This window comes from Strix uralensis, chromosome 18 (genome assembly GCF_047716275.1).
Source record: "Strix uralensis isolate ZFMK-TIS-50842 chromosome 18, bStrUra1, whole genome shotgun sequence".
NCBI lineage: Eukaryota > Metazoa > Chordata > Aves > Strigiformes > Strigidae > Strix > Strix uralensis.
The window spans coordinates 13,321,692-13,342,725 of NC_133989.1; the positions used below are offsets into that span (position 1 = coordinate 13,321,692).

Below are 21,034 nucleotides of genomic sequence, written 5' to 3' on the forward strand. Positions count from 1 at the left end.
GGCCTCATGAACCTTGGATGCTCCAAATCACGTAGTCCAGACTGTTTCAGAAAATGCTTATTTTGATGGTGGCACCTGTGTTATCCATCATCTGATTTTATACATCTTTGTACCCGTCTGTGTATTCAAATCCTGTCTCAGCTCACCCTTTGGCTTTTGTAATGGCCTCCCCATCCAGTGACCCTTTTTCTTTCTCCTCTCTGCTTTGGGATTCACAGGCCCAGCTGAGACAGGCACATGCTGATGGTGAGAGGTCAGTTACTTAACAAATGCTCGAGGAGTTGTGCTGCCATTCATGTGTTCTCAGAGCTGTGGGACCTCTTGACCGACTACATTGTGGTACACTCCCACAAGAGGAGCAGGTGCAAAAGGGCTTTTGAGGATGAAAGAAACCTTCCTGGGTAATCAGAAAATGACTCCTGCATATGGGTTTTGTATCTTGAGTGAGGATCTGGAGGTTCCACCAGTGACCAGCCGTGACTCCACCAGCACACTCAACCATCAAACTGTTATTTGGGCACCCACGCATGCAGGGATGTGGTGACCACTGGTGCTGGGCACCTGCAGAAGGGAAGGGAGAGGAACAGGGATCAAATCTGGGGGGGCATGAATAAAGGGCAGTAGATTTTGGCTCCAAGAGGGCTCCTCTGGGCTGATGTGTCCATGGGGCTTGGTCCTGATCAGCTGCTCAGGTGCTTGTTCCTGCATACGTGTGGCCCAGGACGGGGAGCATGGAGCCAGAGGAGGGTCATGCAGAAGTGATGTTGTAGGACTGTCACACCTGCAAAGTTCAAGCTTGTAAAAATCCCTGGATCTCCCGCCCCAGACGCAGTGCTGCCAGGGCACACGGCTCCACCTCACCAGCTCCTTCCTTGCTGGCAAGCTCCGTGGATTGCTGATGGATCAGCAATGGGTTGTGTCCACATGCAGGAGGTCTTGTCGGCGTCTGGGAGGTGACCCATGCCTCATTACCTCTGCTAGGACCCGGCATGTGACCCGGCACAGCCTCTGGCGAACAGAGCACTTTGTTCTGACCCTTCGCACTTCCCTGCCGGCGAGCTGCCCTCTAATCCCCCCCAAGGAAGGATTTTCCTCTCCCACCCCAGCTCCCTGTGCCTCAGTCCCTTTGCAGAGCGGTGGCAGGGTAATCATTTACTTCCTGCCACAAGCCACTCCTTTGGACTTTTCCTTCGACCTTCAGACCGAATTGCCAAAATAAAAACAACGGGAGGGAGAGCGGTACATGCTGCTTCCCGCAGCTGGAGCGTGGCAGTGCCCACCGGCCCCGCTGCTGGAGCCCAGGAGCCCGGCTCCCCGTGCCTCGTTCTCTGCAGGTAATGCCAATTTACTTTCTCTGGGATGATCGCAACTTTCCCTTCTTCTAATGAGGCCCTGAACCCCTTTGGGAGGAGCAAAGGTTTTTGTCAAGGACTCGTCCCTTGCTGCCAGGGACCCAAGCGGCCTGTGGGAGAGCTGCTCCCCGGGGGTCTGGCTCAGGGTCAGCAGCTGGAAGCGGAGGGGGTTTGAGTTCCAGCAGTGGGTTTGTTTCCCAGCTGTGGAGGAATCCAGAGAGGAGACAAGCAGCCTCCTTGCTCCCCCTGGAAATACAGCACTAGGTGGAAAGGTTTATTGCATTAACTGTGCCTCCCCCAGGAAACTTCCATCACAAGGAGCTTCCATCACTCTGCCTGTGTCCGCAGCCCCACATAAACTCACCTGCCTGGGTGAGCTCCCGTGGGGAGCAGCCACAAGTGTTTCTGACCCTGGGTAATTTCAGGAGCTGGCAGATCAGCAGAGGTAGCTGGTGACCGACTGTGTGTGTCCCCATGTCCCTGAGCCACCTGCACAGGGAAAGGAGGTTTGGGCTGCACTGGGCTTTTGCAGCCAGCACCAGAAGGGTGAGGTTTGCACCAGAAATTTCAGGTAGTTTTGGCTGTGATCTCCCAGGCTGCGTCTCCGTCCAGGCTGGGTCTGGTGAAGCTCAGGGGTGCTGTGTCCAGACCCCCTCTAATGGGGCATCCCTGACCCTCTCACTAGCAGGACAGGGAGGGCTGGGAGGGCACCAAGTTCCTGCTTGGTGCCAGGGCAGGGGAGTGGGGTGGGCTCAGCAGATTTCAGTGCAGATCTGCTGCTCTTGCACAGGGTCCTGACCATGCCCGGAGCAGCGCTTGGCTCAGTTTGGACTGGGCTGCCCACTGGATCCCGTATGTATAGCTCTGCTGGAGACAATCTCCGGCTGTGCCAGCACCAGTTGCTTCCCAAGGTTTTGCATGAGGATAAAAAGGGGTGCAAACATGTATCCCATGCAGTGGAGCTGGAGTCGACAGCTCTTGGGAATGGGGATGGGATGGAGCAGGGCAGAGGGGAGGCATTCCCATGGATGCTTTACCCACAAGCTTTTTTAACAAACCCAGTGCTGTGCCAGCAGCGAGGGGCCTGGTTTCGGGCAGTGCAGCTCTCCTAGCCGTCTCTGAGCTGCTAAGCCCTGCTCAATCCGGCCGGGAAACTGCCTCTCTGCCCTTGTCCCTGCCAGGCTGGTCACACTCAGGCCTTGAGCTGCGGGTGGTGGCCCTGGGTGTGCACCCTGCGTCAGACTGACTGTGCTGCAGCAGAAAAGAGCCACTCGTCCCCAAAAACCAGTTGTTTGGTTTTTTAAGAAAGGTTCTAAAGCATAGGCTATAATGTGTCCTGAGGTCCTGCTGGGGAGGGGAGGGAAGGGGAGGGGAGGGGAGGAGAGGAGAGGGGAGGAGAGGAGAGGAGAGGAGAGGAGAGGAGAGGAGAGGAGAGGAGAGGAGAGGAGAGGAGAGGAGAGGAGAGGAGAGGAGAGGAGAGGAGAGGAGAGGAGAGGAGAGGAGAGGAGAGGAGAGGAGAGGAGAGGAGAGGAGAGGAGAGGGGAGGGGAGGGGAGGGGAGGGGAGGGGAGGGGAGGGGAGGGGAGGGGAGGAGAGGAGAGGAGAGGAGAGGAGAGGAGAGGAGAGGAGAGGAGAGGAGAGGAGAGGAGAGGAGAGGAGAGGAGAGGAGAGGAGAGGAGAGGAGAGGAGAGGAGAGGAGAGGAGAGGAGAGGAGAGGAGAGGAGAGGAGAGGAGAGGAGAGGAGAGGAGAGGAGAGGAGAGGAGAGGAGAGGAGAGGAGACAGAATTGCACCTTCCTCAAGGACAAGGCTGGCCAGCCAGGAGAGAAAGGGTCGCTTAGAGTCAGGCTGCTTCTAATTTAATGTTATTTAGTCACTGAGACTGTGCCTACACTTAAAAAACACTTGGGTGCAAGAAAATCCCATTGAACTCATTTAATGGCAATAATAAGATCAGGCATTTATTCCTTGGACGACGTAAAGGCTTTACAAGAGATCAGTAATATTCTGCCCTGTTCATATTTGTAGAAACAGATGCACTGAAAGTTGCAAGAGTTGCTCAAACCCACTTTAGCTGTCCTTCAGAATTAAAACCTGATGCTGAGTGGCTTCCTCCTGGCTCCTTTCACCAAAACATGGGGAACTTCTCAGTACCCATGTGGGACTCCTTGGCAAAACCAAAGGCAATGCCTGAGGCAGAACCCTGGCTTTTTGAAGCTAAAAGAAAAATGTAAAGGGAAAAAGAAAATTAAAGAACCCCAGTGGTTATCAATAGTCTATTTAGTCTTTCATGAATCCTCTTAAGATGAAAAAATAGGCTCTTACCTTTTAAAGAATATCCTATCCTATCCTATCCTATCCTATCCTATCCTATCCTATCCTATCCTATCCTATCCTATCCTATCCTATCCTATCCTATCCTATCCCTCACCCAGCAGAGATAACTGAGTAGCCAAACATTTTAGGTCACCTTTCACTGCAGGTCGATGGAAACTTGCTTTGTGCTCTCTAGAGAAATATTTGTTTTAATCTTATCTGGACCCTTCCCTGCAATTCTGATTGCTCAGGACCGTGTGGTTCCACTTCAGTGGTACTTTTATGATTATGGTTTTGTATATGCTAGATAGGGAGATTAAGATACCTTTCCCTATAAAATAGCATAGATGCATAGCATATAAAATATTATAATAGAGAGAGGGAGGGGTACTTCTCTGCGTGTAGAGACAACAGGCTGGACCTGTTGTCCACTGGATGTATCCTGCCTCGGAGAAGCTGCAAATGTGGTTTCCCCGGGGTGAGCAGCACAAGCCAGGGCAGGCCCTGCCGGGAGGGACCACAGAGGACCACACAGCCCTCAACCCCTTATAGGGCTCAGGGAAATGAAGGCAGTTTTCCTCCTTTGAGTGGGAAAGGAAAATGTTTCCAAGCACAGGCAATGTCTGCAGGCTCTGAAAAAAATCACCTTTCTGTGGCCAGGGCTTGCTCCCATCATGGTCTGACCAAGTCCACTCCAGGCAGCAGGTGTGCACAGAAGGAGTTAAATTGCCCAAGAGCGGCTCATCACCTCTGAACCCAGGTGCAGCCAGAGGTTTTCCTGGCATAGATGTGTTCTCTGGAGGGCAGAGAAACACCACCCCTGCACAGAAGACCAGCAACGCCGGCAGAACCCAACACTGACACCATCAGGTCTCCAGCTTTACTAGAATTGTTTGATTTTGTTTAGGAGCCTGCAGGTGCTGGGCAGGGGAATGGGCCAAGGCCAGTCCTGATGTAAGGGGTGCATGGTCATGCCTGCAGCACCTGTAGGGACGCATGCCTGTGTGCCTATATAATGTATGTGCCCTGCAAGTGCTCCCACAATCATCAGCCCTTCAGCGTGGCACTAATGTGTCCTGTCGTGGGCAAGGGGCAGCGCTTGGGCAAGGGCCGAGCGCCGCTGCAGGCTGCTGCTGGACATGGCCGTGGGTGCACAGGGGCAGGGAAAGAGGGAAAGTCTCACCTCTTGCACGTGGGGAGGGCTGCCCGGGTGGGCAGCATGCTGGAGGCTAGCCCTGCTCGCATCTACCTGCCCCTCTGATGTCCTCCATCATGGGGACAACTGCTTGCCCAGGACACTCTCCAGGGAGAGTCATGGGGGTCTCCAGCACAAAGCTTTCTGCAGCTGCCCCAGGCATCTGGTGGTGTCTGATGTTGAATCCCCAGGTGAGGACCTGCCCTGTGCTGGGGATTTACTGGTGGTCCATGTGTCCCTGTGCTTCCAGGGAATGTCTTCTCCTGTACCAGGGAGCCACCAGTGCTGGGGCAGTCACCCTGGGTACAGGGAGGACGAATTGGGTCTCAGATCCTCAAAAGCATCGAATAACAAAATTCCCTTCCCAAGAAGAGAAATCTGTGAATTTAACGGTTGTAGGGTAAATTTCTTCTGCTGTACAGAAGTCAAACAGCCAACCAGTACCAACCATCTCTCTTCCAGTGCCCTCTATCTGCCAGTCCCAAAGCACTTTCCAGAGGAGTGCAAAGAGAGGGACCCCAGAGATCTCCACCAGACCAAGCGCTGGGTGGGTGCTGGCCAGACGAGGGTCAGGGAGTCGGCCCTGCGTCCCAGAGCCATGCCCGGCTGGCAGGCAGCCAGCGCTGCACCCGAGGGCTTGTTTCTACTCTTACTCCTGTGCCCTTCACCTTTGCAGCCAGAGAAACGTCTGCGTGAGGACACCTGGCACCGTTTGCTGAGCTCCGGCCCCAGCCCTAAGGAGAGGGGACTATTTCCGCTGGCTTTATGCACATGGCCTGGATGGAGCCTTCCTCCACCACCCTGGGGAAGACAAAGGGTAATGCTTCTGGCTGGTACGGTGTCACTAACCCCCTGGGGATGGTGAGGGCATGGAGGAGGCCTCTCCACCGAGGTCTCCAGCTGGCGTTGGGTTGCGGAGCAGCTGGCAGAGGGCAGAGCCCCATTGCGTGCCTTCCAGGTGGGCTCCAGCCTGGCTCGTGCCACAGCCCAGCCTCGCAGGCACAGACGGCTGGGGCTCACCCTTCCCGGCAAGGGCCACATGGAGCCCGTGGGTGGCCAGGAGGTGGTTATGTGCAAGGGGGTGGCAGCTTCACACTGCACAGCTGGCCCTGAGCCCCAGCCAGCGTGGGCACAGCCCTGGAGTGTCAGCAGCCCTCACAAACAGAGCGGGCAGGGTGGACAAAACCAACCCAACTGTTGCTTTGTCCATCAGTATCTAATGTCATTACTGGCCACTCCAGATTAGGTATTTTATGCATTCTAGCTGGTAAAAACTTTTCCTTCCAGAATCCTTCCACTTTCTCTTCTTTGGATAGAAAATGAGTTTTTTAATTAAAGATGCCTTTCTGTAGAAAATAAAATCAAGTAGATTTTGTCAATATCACCAAGGTTTTTATTGAAAGAAACAAAAGCAAAAGGTATTGACTTGAAAATGTAAGTTAGCTGCTGAAAGTATTCTGATGCTTGACCATTTCAATGCAAGGAGAGGCAAAACCTGAGAAAATAAACAAATAATAGGAGATATTTTTAAAAGCTGATGATGCTAATAGCTTGAGGATGTTGGCTGAGCAAAAAAAAATTCAGGCTTTGATCTGAGAGAGAACGATATTTCAAGCAACATGCTGCTTCCCCTCTCTTGTTACACATGGCAATGAGCACATCAGATGTTTTGGATGATTTCCTCCTGGCAGCTGTAGTCTGGGGTTAGGACCTGTCCCATGGGGAAGTCTGCCCAGACCTTGGCCCTTCCCACCTTGCACCCACCACGTAACTTACTCTCTAACATGGCTTTTCTCCTGCTGCAGATACACACAGGGAGATTTTATAGGAAACTACAATGGAAGCAAAAAGCGACTGCTTTATTTTTCATGAAGAGAGAGAGAAGACACGAGCCCATCACTAATGTCTCCTTTTGCTCAGGGCTTAGTCTCTGTTCTCTCAAAGCACTGTGTGCCTCCGACACCTCCATGCGTGTTTATGTTTGCATTTAATACTGCTGCAAAGCGCCAGTCTGGCTACCCTGGGCTGCAGCCTTCCCAGATCTGTGGAGGACACTGAAAACAGCAGCTTCTTCTGGGCCTGAACCAAATAACAATTTTGACCTTCCTCCCAACCACAGGACAGTGGACAAATTTCCAGCTTACTAACATGTAAAAAATTGTTTTTAACACCTGAGATGCCTGCCAGGATGTAATTTGCTCCTACCCACCACCTGCACCCCTCCCTCCTCATCCAAAACTACCACCCCCACCTAAATTCTCACTCCTTGGGTATACCTAGCAGGTGTCTCTTCATTTTTTGCAGCTGATCAGCTTTTCCCACTCTCTTTAAAGGGCTGCAGTGAGATAGCAGCACTGCTGTGATTGACTTGAGAAGGTGTGGGGGTTTGTGTTCATGGGCTAAATGAATTGCTGTGGGAAAAAAAGCTATTCCCCTCTGAGTTTTAGGAAAGAGTCTCGGGCTTCTGGTCTGCCAGGGCAGTCAGGGGCAGGGTGGGCTGGTGTGAGGATGGAAAGTGTGGGGAAGGAGGGGTCTCTGTGCTCGCTGGCTGTGGGCTGCTTCCCGTGCTTCAGGACACAGCCTCTGCGGGTAGATGTGCTCCCAGGTCTGTTTGATGCTTTATTCTCTATTTTCATGGGATTATGTTTTGCAAAATTCTGCAAGCTTTAGCCACTTGCTGTTTTCTTCCAGCTTTGCATGTAGTTTTTCCTCTAAAATCTGGGGGGTTGTTTGTCTGTGGTCTCCAGCTTGCTCAGAGCTAGGGCTGCCTGGCTGGGGTTCCTGCTCTGGTTTGTGGTGTCCCTGGGGTGTAGGGGAAAGGATCTGCAAAAGAAAATTGGACAAGACAGGAGCTCTGCAGAGGGCAGCTAAGAAAGCTTCCCCAAGTGAAGAAGTCTTTTAAAGTCTTTCCTAACCTCTTCCTGGACTTGCTGTGTGCTGTAGTGTCTCAATGGGAATGAAAGTGGAGCTCAGTGCTGGCCTGGAGCTATCTCTTAGATCTGTAGCAGGGGAAAGCTTGAGCTTTTTTCTTTTTTTTTTTTTTTTTGCCAGTAAAAGCATGTGTTTTCAGGAGTCCTCCTTCCCACCTCCCCTTGTGCTCCTTCTCTGAGCTGAAACTGGGGCATCTCCCCCTTATGCCATGTGCAGCCCCTGCACTGGATGAAAGCTGTGGGCTGCCTTAGGTGCCCCTCTCAACCTTGCCCCTCCAAACTCTGTGCTTCTTCCAAAGCATTGCCTGCTGTCCCAGTGACAGCTTGCCAGTCCTCCTTGCCTCTCCATGCTGGCAACTAGCCCTTCCCAGAGTGGAAGAGGACGAGGCACTTGCTCGGAGGGGTTTGCAATCTAGGTTAGGTAGGAAATGATGCTGAGAGTGGTGACATCAGGGAAGAGGGTGGGAGGCAGCTTTGCAGATGACGAGTCTATGAGGTTGCCTCTCCGTGCAAGGTACGCGTTGCATTAGTAATGTGTTTGTAGCAAATAATGCTGGGCTAGCATGGGAATGTGGGTCACCACTGGCAGAACTGTTGAAGGAAGAAGGAGCTGCTTGTGCTGTGCTGGGAAGAAAACGTATGTTGCTGAGGGATGTTTGTTGGGGGGAGATCTAGCTGCAGTAACTGCTCCAACTTGTAAGTAGCAGCTTTATGTTGTATGAGTGGGTGCCTGCTGCCTGGGGGATGCCTCTGGCCTGGGTGTTGGGGTGAAATGATTTTTGAGGAGGGGGGTGTGGGGTGCAGTGGTTTGGTTCCTGGTGTGTAATAGTCACATCATATCAGGAAACTCCTAGACTTGCTTGCTGATGCTCTCTGTGGCCCTGGCTGTGCCTGGAGCATCCCTGCTGCCCCAGCAGCACAAGGAGGGATGCAGCCGGGCATGTATAACCAAGGATTCCAGCGTACTTTCGTGACCTATTTCAGATTCTGTTGTTCAGTGTGTGTGCGCTCAGGAAGTCTTTGTGCTTTAGGGGGAGTAGGGTTTGCTAGTGATAAGGAAAAGCATGTTTGACTGCTTGGGAGATTTAAACCAGAAACTAACCTGGCTTTGAAGGTGGACTCAGGTGGGGAAAAGTGACTCTGAGGCTAAATAGAAAGTGATATGAGATGGGGATGTACATATCCTAAAAATGTGCATGGTACTTCAGTGCAGAAAGGGAGATTCTTGTCTCTGAGCAAGTACATTTACTGAAACAGCTTTGTTGGAAAACACTGCCCTTGGTCAGCAGGGACTTGTTGAGTAGTTTCACTTCCAACAAAGAAGCAGTGGGGCAGAATGGGGCTGGTGGAGGGAAGTATGAAGGGGCTGCCAGGCTGTGGCCCTGGAAGAGCTGTGCAGCCTTTGCTCGGCAGCAATGCTCCTGCCTAGCTGCAGGCTGTGGAGACCTTGCTAAAGCAGCCTTGTCCAAGCCCTGTGGAGCAAGTTGGGAACTTGTCCTGCGCTGCCAGCAGATACCTCCAAGCTGGATGGATGTGTTTCTGTGGCTTGCCCATGCGCTCCCTTAGATGCCCAAGCTATGACATGTCCAGCTGTGCCTGAGTCATTATTTTCCTCCTGAGTCTGGGATCAGAACAGTGTCAGTGGCAGCAAGCTGACCCTGGGGCCAAAGCCAAGCTTGTTGGGGTTCAGGTTTGGAGGAAGCAGACTGCCTCACCTGATGGAGGTGCATGTATGGAGCAGGAGTGAGGTGTTAAACTGCGTGGGCTTGGTTGGGTTGCTCTGGCTCCTGGGCAGGGGGTGGGAGCCCTTACTCCTCGACCTACTGCTACTGTTTGCAGCTTGGGGCTTATTCCACACACACCTGTGTGCTCCTGGCCATCCTGTGGTGACCTCCCTGGCACTGAGCCCTGAGTGAGTGTTGCCTGGTCTGAGACAGCAGAGCTGATGTCCCCCTGCTATGACTGTGATATCTGGCCAGCCTATCTAGCAGCCTGTGGGACAGACGCAGCCCTGAGGCAGGCATTGGATGACCTTCAATAGACCTCGGTGAGCCAGGGAAAGCCAGACTGTCAGGGAAATAAGGACTGTGGCCAGTGGGAGGAGATGGGGATTGATCTGTCTGGGTGCTGCCTGCATGCTGCCCTTACTGCTGGGCCAAGCTCTTGTACCTGCTGCAGCACAAAGTATTGGACCAGGCCAGGGTCTCAGACCAGCCAGACGTTGTAAGCTCACTCACTGAATGGTTTGTGGGTTTTTCTTTAAATTCCTGCTCTCCCTTATCCATTCAGAAACATTAAAACCACAGCCTGTCTTTTGGCTCCTCATCAGATCTGCACCCAGCTCCCAGAACTGCTGGCGGTGCCTGGTTCAGTGGCTCTCTGGAGTGCACAGGTCCCTCCATACAGCAGATCCGAAGGGCCCTGCAAATGGGCTTGTGTTTACCTCAAAACTTGTTGTCCTACAAACTCCCTGCCTGGAGAGGTGGGCTCTGGCAGTTGGTGCTGCCAACTCCTTGGTCTGTAGAAGACCTATTCCAGGGTGACAACTTGCTTGTGTGTACAAAGGCTGTTTTTGATGGGGAGGGGAGAAGCATGTGTTTCTGTGAGTGTTCTGATTTGTTCTTTCCTTCCAGCAGCAGAAATAGGGTAGAGCCAGCGTGTAAAACTGAGTCTTGAAATACTTTTTTATGTCCTCCGAATCAAAACAAGGAACTCCTCCGTACAGGTTGCACTTCTCAGGCTTTTCTCTTGTTCAGCCTGTGCAGTGAGGAGCAGGCTCAGGACCTTGCACCTCTATGAAGGGAGAGGTGATGGTGATGGGTGATGGCAACCGCCTGCATGGCTGAGCAGCAGGGATGCTCCGTGGTGGGAATCCCAGCTTCTGGCACTGGCTGCATGTCCTTGGGCAAGTCACTTACTTGCTGCGATGTGTGTGTGCTGGCTCACCTCCTGCAGGGCCCTGAAAGGTTTCATTCATGTCCCTAATTACTCGCAGAGTCCTGAATGAAAGGGGCAGTGGATGTGCCAAATGTGTGATGTATCCCAGTACAACATTGTCCTTGTGAGCACTCTCCTTGTCCCTCCTGGGGACCCAGGGGTGGCTCAGGGAGGCTTTGTGGTGGTGCTTTAGTCCAAGGCCCCCCTGGCATGGCAGAGGGTGTCTGTTTTGTGGTGCTTATCCCCATCCTATGAGCTATTGAGGGCTCCTGGCAGGGCTGGGAGGGGAGCTGTCCTGGTTCCTATAATTTCCTCGTTATTTTGGTATGTGGGTGGAAGGGGGAGGAGGGTGGCTGAGGAGAGAAGAGCAAGGTCAGTGAAGAACAAACGTGCCTCTGTGCACTTGTGATCATGCTGCCAGCTAATCGGCTTCAGTGTTTCAACTTTCCTCACAGAACTCATCAAGCACAGCCGTGAGAGGATAGGACAAACCATCAAGGCCTCCGGCTCCAGGCTCTGCTCATAGTGAGTATGAAAGCCTCCCAGTGGGATGAGAGCCCTTTAAAAGCTCAGCCCGATAACCCCTGCGCTGGCTCGGTGGTGAATGGAGCTGGCTGGCACCGGCCAGATGTGGGCAGTCCCCAGGGACAGCCGCCAGCACCCGCTGCCACTCGGCATCTCCTGCCATGGTCCGCCTGGCCACGGAGGAGGGGGGCTCTGGGATGGCCGTGGGTCTGTGCCTGGCAGTGCGTGGGGGTGGAGAGGGGGAGCACCCACAGGTGAGAGGCGGGGGAGGCTGGTGGGATCTTCGGGCCCCCTTTTTGGAAGGGGCAGGGTGGAGGGTGGGGGACAAGAGTTATCAGAGCCTCCCTATGGTGTATGAGAGCTTGGTGGGGCTGAGGGGGAATGGACAAAGCTCTCTGGGGCAGGGGAGACAGGAACAAAGTTGTTTTGGTTTTATTTTTTTGTCACCTATTTAATCCTGGCTTTTGAAAGGAATGTGGGGGAACCCTTAAAACCAAGGGGAGGAATCCCTGGAGTGGCAGGACCCATCCCTCCCCAGTGATGCTCAAGCAGGGTGGATCTGAACCAACAAGTGTTGTTCAAGTCCAACTCCTCCAGCCCCAGCAGCAGCTGCACTGGGTAGCCGGGAGCCCTGTGCTTTAATGTCTCTGCTCACCGCGCCCGCGCTGTGGCTGCCATGGCCAGCCCCTCTTCCCTGCAATGTCAACAGCCCCAGACTGCCACTGTCTACCCTGGCCTGGGGGAATGGCCTCTGGCTGCTGCCAGCCCGGATGGCGTAGGGTGGCTGGACCCAGCAGGACTCTCCTGGCTGCCCTGTGGGGACACTCTCTGGGTTGCAGGGCTGGGTGCTGCAGCATCCCTGTGCAGTGGGGTGGGGGCTGCATCTGCCTCGAGAGGGGTCTGGCCATGGCCAGGAGGGCTGCAGTCTCCTCTGACCCCGATGCTGTGTTGCTGCTGCGGCTGTGCTGGTCCTCAGGTGTTTGTGCCCTGACCAGTTTCTGCAAGGGGTAACTGTGGCATTTAATATGCTTGTGCTTGTTCAAATCACTTGTGCACCCGGAAACCTTTTCCCCCCAATCTCCTGTCAGCATGCACCCACTGTCCCCTGCCTCCCCCAGAGCGTGTGCACCCCCATCCCTTGGGACTAGCGGTGCTACCGAGGGGTAGCTGGGGACCTCAGCTGAGGTCTCCTATGATGGAGGGGAGCACGCACTGGGGTCTGCGCTGGTCCCTGGCAAGTTAATGGTGTGAAGCTGTTTCTCTCTTGAACTATTTTCAATACTGGCTTGCTCTTCTCCCAAGTGCTGAACGAGTTGCTTTTTTAATGGATCGTTCCCGGAGCCCGGACAAAAGCACCCAGGTGAGATCATGGCTCTGAGCCAGCAAGTCCTTACCTTTGGGATGGAGAGGGGCTGGTGCCTGTAGGAGAAAAACAAGGAGGAGAGCTGGCATTAGCCCGCTAGGAGTCTTACTGCTGCCTTGGTCCTGTGGGTAGTGCTGGGTGGAGAAAAATGAAAGTGGAGGCCCTATATACAAGGCATAATGTTCCCAGCATCTGGGGAGGGGAAGATTCCTGGCATGCAGGAAGAGGAGGAAGACTTGTGTATGTACCCCCTTCTCACTGGGAAGAGGGAGTCTGCACCTCTGTGGTGCTGAGTGTGCATAAGAGTACTTCTGAGGCTCCAGACCTGGCAGTTTTGGGCCTTAATGGGAGTAGGCAGAGGGCTGCAGGGTTTGGGGAAGATGCTACAGGAGCGTACCTCTGTCTGAGCTGTGCACAGGGCTTCTTGCCTAGCACAGCAGTGGGGAGTGCCTTGTCTTGGTGCTGTGGTGAGACATGCAGTGCCCTTCCTCTGTGGCAGCACAGCAGGTTTTGAAAGCCTCAAGTCAGGAACCAAGCAGTTGCTTAGTATTTTTTATTCGTGTAAGTATGGTATGAGGACTTTAGCACAGACTCTAGTGCAGCCTCCAGCTTGGGCATGATACTGCATAGTCCTGTTCTCCCTTTCCCCATCACTTAAGTTTGCTTAAGTATCTTGCTGATGGGTGTTTATCAGTGGCCTTGTGCAAGAGATGCTGTATTGAGAAAAGTGCAACCTGCAGCATGGTCCTTGTGACTAATATTATTGTTATCCTCTCCAGCTTCCAACACCAACTGATAACATCAACCTTGGACCTTCTGCTAACCCAAAGTAAGCTCCCTGCTAAAGCCAGGTAGGGTGTGGAGCATTGCAGTCAAGAGATCTGGCAGGGGAATGCAGCTGGTCCCTGTGTCTTGCGTGGGTGGTGTCTGCAAAAGTCCTAACAATTACATTACTTGGCCTTTAATATCGTGTGTATCACCAATGTACCAGCTTTCAAGACTTTCAACTATAGTTGGTCCTTGTTATCATAATCATCCTCTCCTGCCCATGTCTGCAGCCCCTTGTCCCATCTCTCTTGAGAAGTAGTAAGGGAAGATATTCCTCATCACTGTGGGCTCCCTGGGTATCGTTCTCTAGAAATGGGGATAAACTGTGTTGCCTGTAAAGATGCCGCTTGGTCCTGACAGGTGCTTTCACCTGTGGCTGTATTCAGCAGGTGGGTTGTTGAGGTATTGCCCATCCTCTGCTGGGTGCACTGAATACACAGTGCAAATCCCGAGCTGGCTGGGAGTGAGGGTCACCCGTCCAGTGCCCTTTAATCCCTTTCACAAACACTCATGTTTCCAAGAAGGAACTCTGCTTTGATGGCAGTGTTGCTGTTGCATGTTTCTCTCCCAGAAACATTAACTTGTTTCATTCTTGCCCAACAGTGCCAAGCCAACAGACTTTGACTTCCTGAAGGTTATCGGCAAAGGAAGCTTTGGAAAAGTAAGTGGGTTTGTACAGGTGGGCTGTAGCTCTTTAGAGGCAGCTTGGAAAGAGACTTCCTTGCTGAAGGAGTTTCTAGTTGCGTTCTTTGCTTGCACCTCTCCTCAGGAGCTTGACCTGAGTGGGACTGAGACCAGATGAGACCTGAGATAGGGTTTTTCACAGTCTATTCATAATTTGAGCTGTCCTGCAACTTCTTTAAGGACAGAAGTGTGAGGTGTTTTATGCTCAGGGTGGTAATGGTGAGGAGCAGTACTTGATTCAAAGTGTCAGACTTCTTCAGCTAGCAAAAGATCTTCAGACAAATCTGTACCTTGTGAGATAGCAAGGATCCACTTTACATGGGACTGTCTCCAAATGCTCCAAAATTTTCTATTGAATGTGTAAGAGATGTACATGATGTCATGTGCTTTTTTTTTCTGGCAATGAGAAAGTGCTGGAAAGTCAGGGTGGGAGCTTGATCTTTAAAACTTTTGTATCTGACCCTCTGAAGCTATACTTGGTGTGTAATCACTCACAAGAGTATCGAACTAATGAGGAAACACTAACTGAATGGCAGAAGGTGAGACTGAAACCCGTGACCAGGACCTTCTGTTGCAGGTTCTCTTGGCCAAACGCAAGTGTGATGGGACTTTTTATGCAGTGAAAGTCTTGCATAAGAAAACCATCCTAAAGAAAAAGGAGGTATGTCTGCTCTCCTTGGCTACTTCTGCAAATAGTGGTCCTGGTAATGCAATTGAGGTATCTTGTGGCTGGCATTCATGTAGACAACTTGCACATTAAACATGGATTTCTTTGTGCCATGGGAACATGGAGAAGAACTAAGATGAATCAGGTCAGATAGAAGAGAGTGGTTCCCTTCCTGGGGCTGGAGATGACCATCTTAGGCTCCCAACTTCCACCTGTTTTTAAAACCAGCAGTGAACCCCCTATGACAGACTGGACTGGACCCTTGCCTGAAACTCTAACACCTTGCCTGCTTTTTGGTAGCAAAACCACATCATGGCAGAACGCAATGTGCTCCTGAAAAATGTCAAGCATCCCTTCCTTGTGGGACTCCATTACTCCTTCCAGACCTCGGAGAAGCTTTACTTTGTGCTTGACTATGTAAATGGAGGAGAGGTGAGTGTACTTACAGGCCTTATTCTAATCCTCTATTTGGTCCTTCCCAAACATACTGCTTTATTGTCTAAAACTGTTTCTTGTCAGAAGGTAATGATGTTGAAGTGTAATGTTGCTTTGACTGCTGGCAAGAGGAGTGAAGATCTTGCTGGCTATGACCCTAGTCAGATGATTCCCAAGGCAAGGATGCTGAGAAAAGTGTGTGCTAGGGGTGTTTTAAAATCCTATGGAGAATATGGGAAGTACTGATGTTGGTGAGCTGTAGGCAAAACCCACTTGTGGGCCAGCTCTGGATCCTAGTCTAGTGCTTGGGTGATGCCATTGCAGTGTGCTAGATTTCTTTTTCTGTCCTGTAGAAGCTTGCCTTTTTTTTTTAGCTGTCTTTCCCTGTGCTATCTGAAACTGGCTGGGAGACATTGTTAACATGGATGTCTTGCTCAAATGGAATTCATATTGGGGATCAGCTCTGTGCGTGTACCACTTCTCATGGCTCTACTACCACTATAATCAGCCTGTGGGTTGTAGGAAGCTTAACTAGATCAGCTGATGACCATTTTTTCTGTGGAATGAATTCTTAAGTGAGATGGTAACATAAGAGGAGGACAAATGAAGCAATTTCTAGGAAGGTGTTTAGATTGCTTAAACTCACTTGGTTTGGGCTTATTTCATGTGCTACTTGCTGCACATCAGGCTTTTGGGCTTGCTCCAGATATCCTTCAGTTTTATAGAGAAGAAATGATCAACCCTCTCATCTGCCTGTAGCTCTTCTTCCACTTGCAAAGGGAGCGTTGTTTCCGTGAACCCCGGGCCCGATTCTATGCTGCAGAAGTTGCTAGTGCAATTGGGTACCTGCATTCCTTAAACATCATTTACAGGTAAGGCACGTGTCCTGCTGGGCAGAGCAGGGGCACCAAGTCTGCCCAGCCAGGCTGTGTGCAGTGCTGGGGAGGAAAAGGGCTTCACTGGGGCCCTGCAACATTCAGGACTGGAGCAGCTGAAGAATCTCTCACCCCAGACAAGAGACTGCTGCTGGCACTCTATCCTGTGAGAGGGGTGCTCTCTGCATGGGAACTGATGCATGATAAATACTCCCAGCCTGATAGTGGGAAGGAGAGAGAATGGTTAAGTGTGAAGATTTAAAATAAACTCAGCTCTAAGTAAGAAATTGTCTCTCGGTAACCATTTATGCATAGATATGCAGGGAAATGCAGGCTAACACCTGATCCTGTACGACAGCAGTCTTTCTAGGTTTGCACGTGTGTATGCTGATACCCGACAGTGGTGGGAATCTGCACTTTGGGAAGGCCTCAGTGAACTGGATTGGGAAATTTTGTTAGATCCTATTAGCTGATGCTGTTTCAGATCCGGCTTTCCTAAATATCTGGCCAAATCTGCTCAAACAGCACTTTTTGTCTTGCAGGGACTTAAAACCTGAGAACATTCTCCTGGATTGCCAGGTACATTCGCAGCTTGTGCTGCCTTCCTTCTGGCTTTAAAAGAATCACAGCCATAAACAGAGGGCTATGGTTCTGCAATGGATTTTTGTATGTATGCATCACTGCATTTCTGTGCAAATCCTGCAAGAGGGAGTGAGCCTGTCCTCTGCAGAACCCCACACTTGGGGGGACCCCCCCAGCTAGGACCTGACTTTGTGGGCAGGGATCAGGGGTGCTAAGAGCAAGCACCACTGCTGCTACTCTGGCATCACCACTATATAAACTGACTCTGGGATAAAGCAGGGCAAAACACAGCAGTGTTGGATCTCTTCATAGCTATGCAGTTGTAGACAAATTAAAATGCAAACTAGACTCTACTTTCTCTATAGGCTCCTCTACTTGTACTATAGAATGTCCAGAAGATGAGGGAGGGGGAAGCAGATGAGCAGTGGGGAACTAAAACATACATGAGATGAAATCCTGTCTCTTCTCTAGAAAGAGTTGGTCAAGCTGAAATGTCTCTTTTCTCTAGGGACACATAGTATTGACAGACTTTGGACTCTGCAAAGAAGGAATGGAGCAAGAGGAGACAACTTCTACTTTTTGTGGAACTCCTGAGGTACAGCACGTGCTGGGGTTTCACTGTGACCTGGGGGCTGAAAGCCTTCAGAGACTTGCTGCTCTGGGTCTCAAACTTGTCTGGATGCTCAGCATCTCAAAATATGTGCTGAGTTAGACCATCCTTGGCTATTTGAGGTTGTCAGCTTGAAGCTGGAGTTCAGATAAGGCCGCCTTTACTCAGCAGAGACACTTTTACCTGTAACAGCTGATTAGTACTCTAAATTTGCTGTACTATCAAGGGCAGGGATCCCTGCACTTAGAAATGGCCCGTCTTGTGAAACTGGGGCTGTTCCAGGAGGCTGTGGAGACAACCTTGACCCTGGGAGCCTATAAGCAGGCTGTTTACCTGCTCTGATACCCGGAGCTGCAGAACAAGGAGCCTGCTGGTACTGACATACACAGGACCTGGCCGTGCTCTTCTGCGTGTCCTTGGTACGCAGGAGCTGCAAAACACCCTGTGCAGAGGAGATGACCAGGCTCACCTCTGGAGGGTGAACACTGCTCAGAGGGAGGAAATGCCTTTTCTGCAATGCACTTCAACTAGGTTTTGCTAAAACCTATCTCCAGTTTGGCTTCTTGGAGGCTTTTTTCCCTGCTTCTTGTTGAGCTTGGGATTTTGGTAGCACTTTGGCCTAGGTAATACACCTGTCCTGCTGCTCTTCCTCAGAGCTAGAAGACGGGTCTATAAACAAGATACTTTTCAGTATTCAAGCTCAGTAGAAGTGGGAAGGAATTTTCTGGTGGTAGCCCTCAGCTTTCAGTGGGGATCCACTTATGCAATAGTACAGCACAAATCAAGCAGGAACGTTTGAGTTTTGTTTTGTGTTTTTGATGTATGTTGTGGGTGTTTTTCCTGCCCTAGATAGGGAGCCTGATAGTACACAGAGATAATCCTGTTCAAGACCAGACTTGATGCGCTGCTTGTTCTGCAGGCCACTTGAATTCTTCCCTGTTCCTCCTGGTTGGTGGTTATTAGTAGTTTTGCTGCTTTGGACAGACTTACTGGGACTGAAAACTGCAGCTTTCTCAAAACCACAGAAGCCTCTTGGGGTGTAATGTGTCAGTGCAGGACAGGTTTGCTGGTTGAGTTGTGGTGGGTAGCAAATATTTGTACAAGCCCTCTATAGGAAGAGAACCTTCTGTAGCCCAGAAAAACACTGTGGGGGTTTTAGTGGGTGTATTTCAAACTCACTGCTCTGAAGCAAATGGACAGTCTAGCAAAGCACAGTAGGAAATGAATCTGTGTGCTTCCTAATGCATTTGCTCAGTTTGAATTGCAGCCAGGTCTGTGTGCTTATGAGGACAAAGCCCTTCCTTTATAATTTGGCTCAAATATTTATTTCTGACTCTTCCCAGTACCTGGCACCTGAGGTGCTAAAGAAGCAGCCATATGACAGGACAGTAGACTGGTGGTGCCTGGGAGCCGTCCTCTATGAGATGCTGTTTGGACTGGTAAGTTTGGAAGCTGTGTGTTTTCTGCTACATGGTGAAGAATTTATTTTTGAAAGTTGTGATGGGAGGTTGGTCTGGTGTTCACATGGTACCTGACACAGACAACTGAATCCTGAATGGTTTACCTGGCTGTTTCTCCTCTCTTTCAAATTAGCCTCCTTTTTACAGCCGGGATGTGTCTCAGATGTATGACAACATTCTGCACAAGCCACTCCAGATCCAAGGAAGCAAGACTGTGGCAGCTTGTGACATCCTCCAGGGACTTCTCCACAAGGATGAGAAGAGGAGGCTGGGTGCCAAGACAGACTTTGTAGGTTGCCTCCGTTAGGATCAGGAGAGAGGACGAATAGGAAACCTTTCTATTCTGAGCCTTTCTTTCATGATAACAGCGTTGCCTTTCCCTATATGCTGATGTCTCTCCAGCCCCCTAAAAGGGGCGTATGGGGTTGGCTTGGATTTCCAAAGGGAACACTATGATGCAAGGTGTGGTGGCAAGCTAAGGGCACCAGTGTGTGGTGGTGTCATCTCCCTTCAAGGGATTTGCTACATGGCCCCTACATGGATATGTGGTAGCTCCAAGTCTTGCTTCAACCACTTAATGCTATGAAACCAGCTGGCAGGTGCTGGAAAAAGAGGGTTGGCAGAAGACTGACTTTTTCCCCCTGCTTTCTATGCAGCTTGAGATAAAGAACCACGTGTTCTTCAGCCCAATAAACTGGGATGACTTGTACCACAAGAGGATTACTCCTCCGTTTAACCCCAATGTGGTAAGTGTCTGGTATCTGTTATATAGTGGTACAAAAGGAATCCCCTCCAGATGTCTTATGCTGGCACTGAGGGGTGCTGAAGTGCAGGTTAGGAACTGCACACACAGTGGTGACAATGCTTTTGGAAGTGTTAGACTGTTCCAACACAAGCGGTTGGTTCAGGTCTCCTCACTTGAAATGACTGTGTGTGTGTCTGCTCCTTGGTTTAGGCTGGTCCAGCTGATCTGCGACACTTTGATCCAGAGTTCACCCAAGAAGCGATCTCCACCTCCATCACCCACACGCCTGACCCGGCAGCCAGCAGCTCCAGTGCCTCAGATGCATTTTTAGGATTTTCTTATGCACCAACTGAAGAAGGCATCTAGGTTTTATAAAGGCTTTGAGAAGCCAGATTTTAACTGAATGGGTTAACTGAATTTTATGTTCATGGGTGGTTTTTGGTTTGTTGTGTTTTGTTTTTTTTTTTAAAAAGGATTGGTACTGTCCTTTTGCTCATGGTTTAAGGAAATTGGGACTAATACACTAACTGGCTGGAACAGAGCTCTTTACTTTTGCTGTTTGGTGGATTTCCCTCTACATGACTGTTCCTCTGGCAGGGAAAGTGGAACACTGATTATTATGTTTTTCCCCCTGAGTTGTCTTGTGCTACTTGGCAGAATTGTATTCACTCTGTGGTTGTATTTATGGCTGAGGTATGTACCATCACTCACATCAACAGCCGTGTCCCTGTAACTGGTCACTTTTTGTTGAGGTAACTCTGCCCAGCTATGCCCAACTGCTTTGCCCCCCCCATAGACAGGGTAACTCTTCACACTACTAAGAGCAGTGGCTTTCTTCCCGTACGTGGACTGGGCCTCTTAAGCCACTTATCCTGGGCTGAGAAACTGTTCATCAGTTATTGCTCCAAAGGCAGCTGTGGGTCTGTAAATCCTGACCTGTGCTGTGGCCTTCCATGCCAGCCAGGCCCTCCCCAAGTTGAGTGGACCATCTCTCTGGTCCAGGATTGGGATGCTGCTGAAGCAACAAGGAGGCTGTTATAGAGGAGAGAGCGTGTGGGAGGAAAATCCCAGATAGAATGGATGGGAAAGACGCTGGGATCCTTTCACAGTTGTGCTTGACTTGCCCAAGGCACACCAACACACTGCAAGGAGCAGCCCTCCAGGCTCCAGTGCTGGTCTGGAAAGGCCTGTCACTGATGTAGAACGGTTATTTATTCTGCCTTAATTTAAATGCTAGTGCACCCAGTGAATGTCACTTTCCACTTTTTTTTTTTAAAGTTGTTTTATTCTGTTGCTGTGGGGAGGAGAAAGGGGGCTAAAAGCTTCTAACTGCAACACAGGGGTGGAAGTGGTGTTATGCTCATGCTCTTGGGAAGCTTGTGCTGGAGCAATTTTTTTTATCGTACTTTATCTTGTACATGCTGAAGTCATCAGAAATATGACATGGTTTGTATTAAAGTGCATACACGGGTGTGCTTCCATCTCTCTGTGGGGAAGGGAGTGCGGGGGGGTGAAGAGAGCAGGGAGGTGGGT

General features: G+C 50.9%; 1 protein-coding gene across 4 annotated transcripts; it reads left to right on the plus strand.

Moving 5' to 3' along the window:
* Window positions 1-1,211: 1,211 nt before the first annotated feature.
* Window positions 1,212-20,972, plus strand: SGK2 (serum/glucocorticoid regulated kinase 2). Of its 4 annotated transcripts, XM_074888441.1 has the most exons (15): window positions 1,212-1,334; window positions 5,537-5,677; window positions 11,183-11,252; window positions 12,555-12,612; window positions 13,395-13,444; window positions 14,047-14,104; window positions 14,705-14,788; window positions 15,095-15,226; window positions 15,989-16,101; window positions 16,647-16,683; window positions 17,195-17,281; window positions 18,640-18,735; window positions 18,890-19,045; window positions 19,413-19,502; window positions 19,712-20,972. In XM_074888441.1, exons 2-15 carry the CDS (start codon window positions 5,626-5,628, stop codon window positions 19,865-19,867), a joined length of 1,239 nt encoding a protein of 412 aa, XP_074744542.1. In that variant the 5' UTR covers window positions 1,212-1,334; window positions 5,537-5,625; the 3' UTR covers window positions 19,868-20,972. The 4 variants fall into 4 exon arrangements, with proteins under 4 accessions (XP_074744542.1, XP_074744544.1, XP_074744543.1 ...); XM_074888443.1 differs by lacking the exons at window positions 1,212-1,334; window positions 5,537-5,677 and adding an exon at window positions 8,290-8,304; XM_074888442.1 differs by lacking the exons at window positions 1,212-1,334; window positions 5,537-5,677 and adding an exon at window positions 8,348-8,486.
* Window positions 20,973-21,034: the final 62 nt, after the last annotated feature.

Excerpts from the sequence above, each read along its gene's own strand:
- SGK2 (XM_074888441.1), top strand. The coding sequence starts at position 5,626 with ATGCACATGGCCTGGATGGAGCCTTCCTCCACCACCCTGGGGAAGACA. Across the intron at positions 19,046-19,412 it reads TGGGTGCCAAGACAGACTTT|CTTGAGATAAAGAACCACGT; the intron begins GTAGGTTGCCTC and ends CTTTCTATGCAG. Across the intron at positions 19,503-19,711 it reads CTCCGTTTAACCCCAATGTG|GCTGGTCCAGCTGATCTGCG; the intron begins GTAAGTGTCTGG and ends TCCTTGGTTTAG.